This window comes from Spinacia oleracea, chromosome 4 (genome assembly GCF_020520425.1).
Source record: "Spinacia oleracea cultivar Varoflay chromosome 4, BTI_SOV_V1, whole genome shotgun sequence".
Classification (NCBI taxonomy): Eukaryota; Viridiplantae; Streptophyta; class Magnoliopsida; order Caryophyllales; family Amaranthaceae; genus Spinacia; species Spinacia oleracea.
Window position 1 is genome coordinate 147,249,227 of NC_079490.1, and position 10,775 is coordinate 147,260,001.

The window sequence follows — 10,775 nt, forward strand, 5'->3', positions numbered from 1 at the left end:
GAGCAGAGCGGACGTCAAATGGGAGAAACCCCGCAGAATGATAACTGCAAAAAGGAACCCAAACAAGTGGTGCGACTTCCATGACGACCATGGACATCTTACAGAGGAGTGAATCCAGCTGAAGGACAACATAGAAGATCTCGTCCGACAAGGCTACCTGGCCAAATACCTGGCAGACCATAGAGAAGAGAAAAAAGCCAAAGAAACACCCAAGGCAAGACCACAGATCCAAGCCAAAAACAACTACAGGCAGTATTCAGATGAAAAGGGCACAGATGTTTTCTTTATCCACGGAGGAACAAAATCAAACCACCAGTGCAAAACGCATCTGCGAGCGCTGAAACACCAAATCAACTTCAGCGCCGTTGTAGACACTCTACCGGAGGTCCCGACGATGACCTTCTCAGCAGAGGACTGTCGAGGGGTAACATACGACCATGAAGACCCACTTGTGGTATCAGTGGACATCGCCAACCACACCGTCCACAGGGTTTTGGTAGACGGAGGCACTTCGGCTAACATACTTTTCAGATGTGCCTTCGATAAACTTAAAATTCACCCTCAACAGCTGACCAAGGTTAACTTCCCAGTCATCGGCTTCAATGGTTCGTCCGTAGTTCCCGAAGGAAAAATAACACTTCCTGTAACCATCGGAAGACGACAATCAGCAAGAAATAACCTGACCGACTTCCTAGTTATCAACGTTCCCACGGTCTACAACGTCATAATGGGGAGACCGCTAATCCACAGAATCCAGGGCATAGCATCAACCTATCACCAGACAATACAATATGTATCCGACTCCGGCATACCCGAGAAATTACGAGGAAATCAAGAATCAGCTCGACGATGCAATTACAACGCAGTCAAAACTAGAAATCATCGAGAAAACGACCCCGAGGAAGATTCCTCCGAAGAGAGATCCGACCCTAGCACAACACAGGGAAGAATCAAAAGGAAGTCGGATGATTCAAGAAAATCCACACCGATGGCAGACATAGAGGGCAGACCCGACAATGGGGAGCCCCAAACAGACACAGATATGAAAGACGTCTCACTCGATGGCGGAGAGCCGTCAGGCATTCGGATCGGCACAGACCTAGGGTCGGACCTAAAAATCATGATCATCGACTTACTAAGGGAGCACAAAGATATCTTCGCATTCTCAGCAGAAGACATGCCAGGAATCGACCCCAAAACAGTCACCCATAAGCTAAACGTCCTGGAAGGGTCAAAACCCATCAAGCAAAGGCTACGCAACTACTCTGCCGAGAAAATTAAAGCAGTGTCAGAAGAGGTCCAAAAATTGAAAGACGCTGGCTTCATCGAACCCTGCAAGTACCCAGAATGGCTCGCCAACGTAGTCATGGTGAAGAAGCCCAACGGATCCTGGCGAATGTGCGTAGACTTCACCAACATCAATCAGGCATGCCCAAAAGACTGCTACCCCCTTCCTCGGATAGATCAACTCGTAGACTCCACCGTCGGCCACGCCCTCCTCAGCTTCATGGACGCCTTCTCCGGATATCATCAGATATTCATGGACAGCCACGATAGAACAAAAACAGCATTCATCACTAGCGGAGGGGTGTATAACTACGTCATGATGCCTTTCGGTCTAAAAAACGCAGGGGCCACTTACCAAAGACTGGTGGACCACGTCTTCGCCGACCAAAAAGGTAGAAACGTCGAGGTATACGTAGACGATTCGATCGTCAAAAGCAAGAAGGATACCGACCATGTTGCGGACCTCAGAGAAACTTTCAAAAATCTTCGAAAGTATAAAATGAAGTTAAACCCAAAGAAATGTGTCTTTGGGGTAAGATCTGGAAAATTCCTAGGCTTCATGGTCAGCCAAAGAGGAATAGATGCAAACCCCGACAAAGTTAAAGCAGCCATAGATCTGCCAGAGCCGAAGACGAAGAGGGACATTCAGAGACTGGCAGGAAGGATGGCCGCACTCTCCCGATTCATCTCAAAGGCATCAGACAAGGGAATCCCTTTCTTCAAAGCATTAAAAAATAAAGACATGGTCTGGGGAGCGGAACAGAAGGAAGCCTTTAGCCGACTCAAGACACACTTAGCCAGTTTACCTACCTTGGCCCGACCCGTCGAAGGAGAAACGCTATACCTCTATGTGGCCGTCATCCCAGCAACTGTCAGTGCAGTACTACTCTGAGAAAGTGACAAACAACAACAACCCATCTATTTTATCAGCCATACACTGCTCTCAACAGAAAACAGGTACCCAATGATAGAAAAGGTAGCATACGCAGTAATCATCGCAGCTCGTAAACTTAGACCGTACTTCGACGCCCACCAGATAGTTGTCCTGACAGACTAGTTGCTAGGCAAAACGGTGGAGAAAATTGACAAGTCAGGAAGGATGGCAAGATGGGCTCTCGAACTGACAGAAAACGGAATAAAATTCCAACCGCGAGCGGCGATCAAAGCCCAGGCTTTAGCAGACTTCCTAGCAGAATGTTCCTACCAAGAAACTGAAGGAAATAATGCCCTTGGTCCAAGTATGCATTCAATGTTAAGTCTAATAAATGCGGTTCAGTATTAATTAACAAGTTAATAATTCAGTGAGATCAAGTGAGCTGAATGCCTAGCTAGAGGCCGCTTCAGTTCAAGTGGAATTAATGATATTAATCCACAGCTTACTCTTGACTGAACCCGTAGGTTCACACAAATAGTACGTAAACGGATCAAGTATTTAATGGCATTAAATACTCTATCTATGGATATTCGGAATCGACGGATCTTGGTTTCAGTGGGAGCTGAGATCGTCACAAGCAAGAAATGAATACTCCGGAAACGATGATATTGCCGGAAACGGAAATATGGATCGTATCGGAAATATAAATATTATCCAAGTCTTAGATGTTGCCGGAAACGGAAACATGGTACGTATCGGAAAATATTATCGGAAATGGAAATATTGCCGGAATCGGAAATATTGCCGGAAACGGAAATATTGTCAGAATCGGAAATATTATCGGAATCGGAAAATAATTCCGGAAACGGAAATATTAAATATTTGTTCGAAACGGAAATTAATTCCGGAATCGGAAATATTAAATATTGTTCGTATCGGAAATGAATTCCGAAACCGGGAATTTTATCGGAAGCGTATCGTACGAATAAGCATCAGACGAGGCCTGCCGGACGAAGGCCCAGCACGAAGCCAGGCCATCGCCCAGCAAGCAATGGCGCGCCACAACACAGCCCAAGGCTGCGGCAGGCCTACCGCAAGGCAGGCCCAACGCGCAGCTTAGGCCATGGCAGCCTCGTGGGCTGCGGTAGCTCGCATGGGCTTCGTGGGCGTGTGGGCTGTGCGCGGGCATGGCCTGCATGCTTGCGGGTCATGCTCGTGTGTGTGTTTGTGTCCATGCATAATTCCTAAAACTATTAGGATTTGATGTATGATTAAATTCCTATTCCTATTAGTATTATTTAATTAATTAGAGTCCTTGTAGGATTCTAAGTTTAATTAAATCGTATCCTACTAGGATTCCAATTCCCTTTCCAAACCTCTATAAATAAGGGCCTAGGGTCATAATTTATACAAATGATTGAATTATTCAAAGGGTAAGTTTTTGAAATAAAAATCAGCCATACACTTGCAAACACTAGCCGAAATTCCTAAGCACCTTAAGGGCGATTCTAGTTGGTCTAACTTGAGGCGGATCCGGACGTACTGTGGACTATCTACGGAGGGACGACATTTGGAGTCCTAAAGACTTGTTCTTGTTCGGTTCGGGCGCAGCTAGGGAAGGCACGCTACAACATGTATGCATCTATTCTATGCTAAATGATTATGTGTAAATAATATGCTTTCCTGGCTTTATGGTTTTTCCGCATGATTTATGAATTGTCATATGTATCATAACCTAACAGTGGTATCACGAGCCTCTTATTATTTTCATAATCTAAATTGCATAAACATGGTTAAATATTACAAATTTGCAAGAATTAAAAGGGGTGATTAATTTTCGTAATTGTTAATTAATTGCAAATTGCGTTTATTTAATTATGCGTACGCAGTTTTTCGGCAGTTTCTTCGTTACTCATCCAAATCGAGTGATTTTTGTGTCAATTCCGCATGTAAAAGGCATTCTAAAATTTTGACAAAAATAGTAATTTTCGGCCGAACCCAGAATTCTCAAATTCGAAGCCTAACAATGACTTTTCGGAGGTTTTAGTTTTTCGAATGCAAAATTTCGTAAATTTAAGATGTTAAATTAAATATTTGCGATTGTTGTTGATAAATCTTGAATTTTTTATTGACCTACTGTATATGTTTAACAAGTTTGAATGCCTAGCCTTGTTAATTATGCAATCTAATTTGTAATTATGATTAATTTGTTGAAAATTGGAATAATTTAGAATTAATTTGATTTTCATAATTAGTTATAATTTAATTAGAAACCTATGATTAAAAACCACCATAAAAATTGTAAATTTATGTTAAATTTTTAATTTTTATGACCTAGATTTGAATCCATGTTAATCGGAAATCAATTAAATAATAAATTTTCGATTTTTCGCCCTAAAATTATGAAATTAATATTATTCATTAATTTGTCATTAATTTTGAATATAAATTTTTAATTTTTATGCGATTTGCTCATATAACTAGCGCGCGCAAAGCAATGGACGCTACGTGTTACCCTTAAGGGGTGTTGTATAGTGCGGGCATGCGACGACGAGCAAGGGAGCTCGTCGCCCATGCGGTACGAATGCAGCGAGCAAGGGCATGGTGCACGAGCACAAGGCAGCAGCCCTGCCTTGTGTCGTGGGCTGTGTGTTATGGGCGCATGGGCAAGGGCGAAAGCAAGGCACGAGCAGTCGCGTGTGGGCAGCAAGCGAGCTGCGCCACAGCGCGCACTGCCTCGCGCAAGCGTGCGGAGCCTCGCGAGCAGCGAGCGCAAGCTCGCGTGCCACGAGCGCTACGCCCAGCGTCGATCGCTCGCGCGCAGCGAGCGCCAGCTTGCATGCCGCTGCCTCGTGCGATGAGCGCAAGCTAGCGTGCGAGAAAGGCAGGCGCGCAGCGAGCGATGGCTCGCATGGATCGAGCGCTGGTAAGCGAGCGCAACGAGCGTTGGCTCGCATGAATCGAGCGCTGGGGCGCGCAGCGAGCGATGGCTCGCGTGCATCGAGCGCTGGCGCGCGCAGCGAGCACTGGCTCGCGTGTTCGATTGATGCCTTGCGATGGGGAGCAGCAGCGATGCGACGCAGCGCATGGGCTGCGCGCACATGGCCAGCGATGGCTGTGTGCGTGTGGCCCATGGGCGTGCATTGCGTGGGGTTGTTGCGTTGCGATTAGATCGTTTTGAAATTTTAATTTGAAATTTTCAGTTTACGTAATTTTAATTAATTTTAAAATTAATAATTTAAATTATTTTCTTGGATTTTAATTTTGAATATTGTAATTATAATAAATTTTATTTATTCTAATTATTTTACTAAAATTAAAATCATGAATTAATTTAAATACGACTGAAATTAAATTAAATTTTGGATTCAATTATAAATTTATTTGAGCTTTAAATTTTAATTAAATTTGTATCTTTCCGGTTAGACTAGAAATACATTTTTATGTTTAAAATTAGTAAAGCATATGAATTTATTGGTTTAAGTGGGAGCTCCTTTTAGTCATATACTCTTGATTAGGTCTACAAATCCTTAAGGTTAAAACAACTTGATTAGAATTAATAAGGACTGAATACTTTGTAGATTATTGGTGCCCTTGATTAATTGTTGCAAATGTTTATGTGATGCATAATGTGTTTTACTAACCAGCTATGTGGGCCATTCATGTTAATGAATGGGTGAATGGTATATATTGTATATGTACTGTTTTGCAGGTTATGAAGTGACTAGTATGGCCCAAATAGGATAGAAAATATGGTCTGCGTACCATTAATTTGAATGTAATTGGTCTAAAGTACCAAAGTTGTTTTTCAATTCAAATATGGTCTGCGTACCATCAAATAGTTGTAATTAGTTTTAATTATAGCTTATTCTATTTGAAGAAAATGGTGCCTCCCACGGAGATTTTCAAGACGGACTTTGAAGTTAAAGCTTCAAGATGAAGTCGGGCCATACTAGATCACATTTATCTTATGCATGTTTTAAGTTATTTATTGCTTTTAAATATGTCTTAAAATGCATGAGATCAAAGCTTGATTATGTTGCATGATTAAGGATTTTAGTTCACTTAAAATCTAACCAACATAGTAAGAGCCTTAAGTTCCAAACTTAAAAATTGAGTTAAAAGGTGCCATGCCAAAATATACACTTGCTTGGATATCCTTTACATCAATCTAGTAATAGTTTTCGCTCAGCGAGGTGTTACTTATTGGTCCTAAAGGGGCAAGGTACACAAATAATTGTGAGTACATGTTAGTTTTGGTGAAACTCAACGATATAAGTAAGGAGTCCTTTTATGTCGTGGAAAAATCGATAGGTTTACCTAATAAGTTCTTAGACGTACCTATCAACCAAGAGTAGTTTCTAGACTATTAGCAAAAAGGCTTTTGCTTACCTAAAATGTTTTAGAATTGAGTCGACAAACTGTGCTTAATTCTTCAATGGTTTTAGGGTCTTGGAATCATTTTATTCACACCTGCCGGAACACATAATTCGAATAAAATGCTAATGACTTGTTTAAATTGCATGATTGCTTTAATTTTCAAGTTATTACTCATGATAAATGTTTAGACTTTGCATGCTTCAATGTATGTTTTAATTATTGTTTATAATTAAATATCTTGTACTGCAATAAATCCTTTTAGAAAGGTAACAGTAAATTTCCTTTATTGGTAATGAATCCAAGAACGATTCACGGAAATGAGAGAAAATGAGCAATTTAAATGTACGTTTCTTTTAATGACTTTTATGGTTGTTTTCGAGTATCAAAATCGAATGACAAACCGATTGGTGCTTGTGAATTCAAAATACAATGTAGTTTTGAGATCATAAAGCATTGAGTTTAAACACTCAGCTTTACCAATGGTTAACAACCTAATATCTTTGTTCATTTAATTCTCGAATGAGTCTAGTCCCTAGACATTCGAATAGATCGATGCTTAGAGAACTTTAGAAGCTTCTGGTAAGATCATCTAGTTGAAACAGAATATTCAACATAAATTAAATGGTAAGAACCTTGTTGGAGTGACATTGGACATGTCTAACAAAGTATAAAAGTCAACACTAAAGAAATCAATTCTTAAGACTATAAGAAATGGTACAAGAAATAGGAAAACGAGGAACAGATGAAAGGAATTTACGATTCCGTTTCTACCTATAAGTTTATGTTTAAAGAGAAGTGACCTAGCAATCAAACTTCCTTGGTATCATATACCGCTTGAGGTTCTTACTTCGGTAATAACTCAAACAATGGAAGCTAGGATACACTAATGACCTACAAGTGGGAAATGAAGCATGGCAATGCTACATTAGTTGTAGGGTCATCTAGTTTGTTTTAAGTCCTTTCAAAGGCTGGAACTTAATGGCTATTTTGTTCCATAATCAGCATACCTAAATTTCTGCTTCAAACACAGAAAGACTCACATTCAGAAGAACAAAAACAATGCTTGTTTGTTTGTTTGTTTATTTGAATAAAATGGTCATTTACGGGTTGAGTCAATATGCTTGATTAAAACAAACAACTCTTTAAAGAACTTTACTAGGTTCAAATCAAACCCTTGATTTGAGTTCCATTAATCTTTGGCATTGTTGCTTAGACCATATCAACAAGTTAACATTCACAAGCTCTATTTTAATGGACTTTTGAAAGTTGGTTGATTTCTAGATCAACTTAAGACAAGCTAGTCTTACTTGTTGAAAGTAACAAAAGATATGAACTATTGTTAGAACGCCTAGACAATATAGTTCAAAGCTAAAGAAAGACTTTATGACTTTATTATTTCACATGGATTTGAGTGAATATAGGTTTATTTACTCAAATGTGATATAAGTTGAATCTGTTTGGCTAGTTCAAAGATTCAGAAGTATAAAATCCACTTGGCAAGAAATCATAAAGATCTAGGTTAGATCATGTTGATGATTACTTGAGACCAAATATGATCATCAATGATTGTGTGTTGTAATTTCACAATCTAGCTCCATAAGATATGGCATATCTACGTTGGAATGATCGAAGTCAATTAGTACTTGATTCGATCAATGATGAATCATAAAGACTTTTCCTATAATTTCTAAAACAAAATGCTCAACTACCACCAAACTAAACCAAATTCGTCAAAGCTATTAAAAAGTAATTTCAGAATAACTTTTCATAAAATATATCTAGAGAGTTGCAAAACTCAGTGGGAGCTTAGTGTTTGTCATTCGACAAACTAAGGCCCAAGTATAGATATATGTTTCATTGTGATTTATTCAAATGAGACACAAGGGTATTGTTTCTACCACGAATTATTTCATAAAATAATGTTTGTTTGCTCGAAATAATGTCCTTTTGGAGATTCGTTTCCAAAATGACAAGTGGGAGAAAATAGACCTCGAAAGTTTTCGAGGCGAACAACAAACATAAACGGACATTCCGGAGGCTTTTCGAAGTGCTTCAGAAAATCCGAACTTATTCTTTAAAGACTTTAGAAGTGGCTTTAAAGAATAGACTTCTCTTAGAAGACTTTACAAGTGCTTCAAGGAGAACAGAATATTCAAAGGACTTTCAAGTGGCTATTGATATTCTATTGTTTGATGTTCTATACCCAAGTAGGCATAGAGTTCAGGTCACTGAAACTATGCAATTCTTCTATTAGATAGTGAAGAAACCTACAACTTGTTGTCAAACTATTATCATGTAGATTAATGAGTTTGTGACCTGTAAGAAAGCTATGACGAAACCTAGATTCCCTAAAATGGTTAGAGGCCATATATAGACTCAAATGTTTTAAATGGTTAGAGGCCATAAAACATACTCAATGTTTTAATGACAAAATTGAAATTTTGTTGATTTGCAAGAATAGTTTCACACCTATTGGTTGCAAATTTGTTTTAAGGATAAAAACCATAAAACATGGAATTGTGTTCACACACAAAGCTAGATTAGTTGCTAAAGGTTACAAGCAAATTCATGGCATGGATTGTGTTGAAACCTCATGCATAATCGTAATGCTCAAGTCTATAACTCAAGCAATGATTGCATATTGGTACATATGACAATTGGATGACAAAACGTATTCCTCAATCAAATGTTGGAAGAAAACTATGTACATGGCATGTCATAGGATTTGTGGATCCAAATAAATGCTTGAAAAGGAATGCTAACTTATGAAATCTAAGTACAGATTTAAGCAAGCAATTGGGAATTGGAACTGTATTTTAGTGAAGCTAATAAGCATTTTAGTTTCATAAAATATACATGATTCTTATAGATATATAAGAAGTTTAGTGGGAGTACGTAAAACTTATTTGGTCCTATGTGTATCACACACATATCTCTCTATTGTGAAATAACATTCAAATGCTAATGACTTAGATTTGAAATTATTCATCAATGATGGACCAAGGCGAAACTTAGTACATACTGGGTATTAAGATCTATTTACAAAGATCTTATATTAATGTTTTGGATTAAGTAATGGCATTTACTAAATCAAACACGAAAGACTCCATTGGAGATATTCGATCCATATGAATAAATCTAAGTAATGAATGTTTGAACTATGTATAAGCATTTACTAAGTTAAACATCAAAGAATCTAATGAGATTCTTCACCTATATTATATATCAAAGAATTTAGTTGGATTCAGTATCTACTGTAACTGAATGAGCTAAAGTTACATGAATAGAATTCAATTGGGAATTATTCTGCAAAAGAATTTATCATGTATATAATATAATATGAGGATCGCCAAAAACGTATCGTATGACTTTAGGCATGACGAACATATACCAATCTCTATTGATCTAAGTGAAGATCAACTAGATTGAGATCAAGAACACTTATGGTACTTGAAAAGGTACATAGGAATAGTTCTTGATTCAAGGAAATAAAGATATGCTAAATATTGATGCTACACGCATAAACACTGGCAAAGGATCAAGCAAGACCCTTTGGAGTTAACTATTGACAAGGACGAGCTAAAGAGCATCGTGTTTTGAAATGGCAACATGGATTGAAGACCATGAGTTGTTGCGTGGGAAATTAAAATAATAATTTCTATGTTCTAAGATATAGTTGGATAGTCTTCCACATATCTGTGAACTGCTTGGATAAGTAGATCCAAACAAAGCATCACTAGCAACCTATACAGTTGAAGTAAAAGTAATTATTGCCTAAGAAGCAATAAAATAGAGTTGTTTATATGAGTTCTTCATTGAACTTGGGAAGATCACATGTCTGTTGACTTAATGGTTCTTCATTGCAAAATGCGTAGAACCACTAATGTAGCAAGAAAGACTAGATCACAGAATAAACATACTCAAAAGTTCTTATCATCATATCTCGAAGAACATTCGATGAAAAGGATGTTAAGATTGGCAAAGCGTGATAACTAAACCTATGCAACAAGTGAGAAGCAACACTCACGTTGTAGCACTGGAAATCAAGCATAGCTTTGAATTCCATGAACTGTTTTAAAGATGGGTTTGAGGCCCATGGTTGTAAAACAATGGGGTTGAACATTTATCATATATGAAATGTATTTTTATATTCCATTTAATCTTGGTTTAGTATTAAATGATGAGTCCCTTCAATTTGACGATATATTCAAGATAGACTGTCAGGACCAGTCCT

General features: G+C 38.4%; 1 protein-coding gene across 1 annotated transcript; it reads left to right on the top strand.

Annotated features, from left to right (window-relative positions):
- The first annotated feature begins 394 nt into the window (after positions 1–394).
- On the top strand, positions 395–2,179 carry LOC110805308 (uncharacterized). The gene has a single exon (XM_022010901.2). The coding sequence runs from the start codon at positions 395–397 to the stop codon at positions 2,177–2,179; it is 1,785 nt and encodes a 594-aa protein (XP_021866593.2).
- Positions 2,180–10,775: the final 8,596 nt, after the last annotated feature.

Excerpts from the sequence above, each read along its gene's own strand:
- LOC110805308 (XM_022010901.2), top strand. The coding sequence starts at position 395 with ATGACCTTCTCAGCAGAGGACTGTCGAGGGGTAACATACGACCATGAA.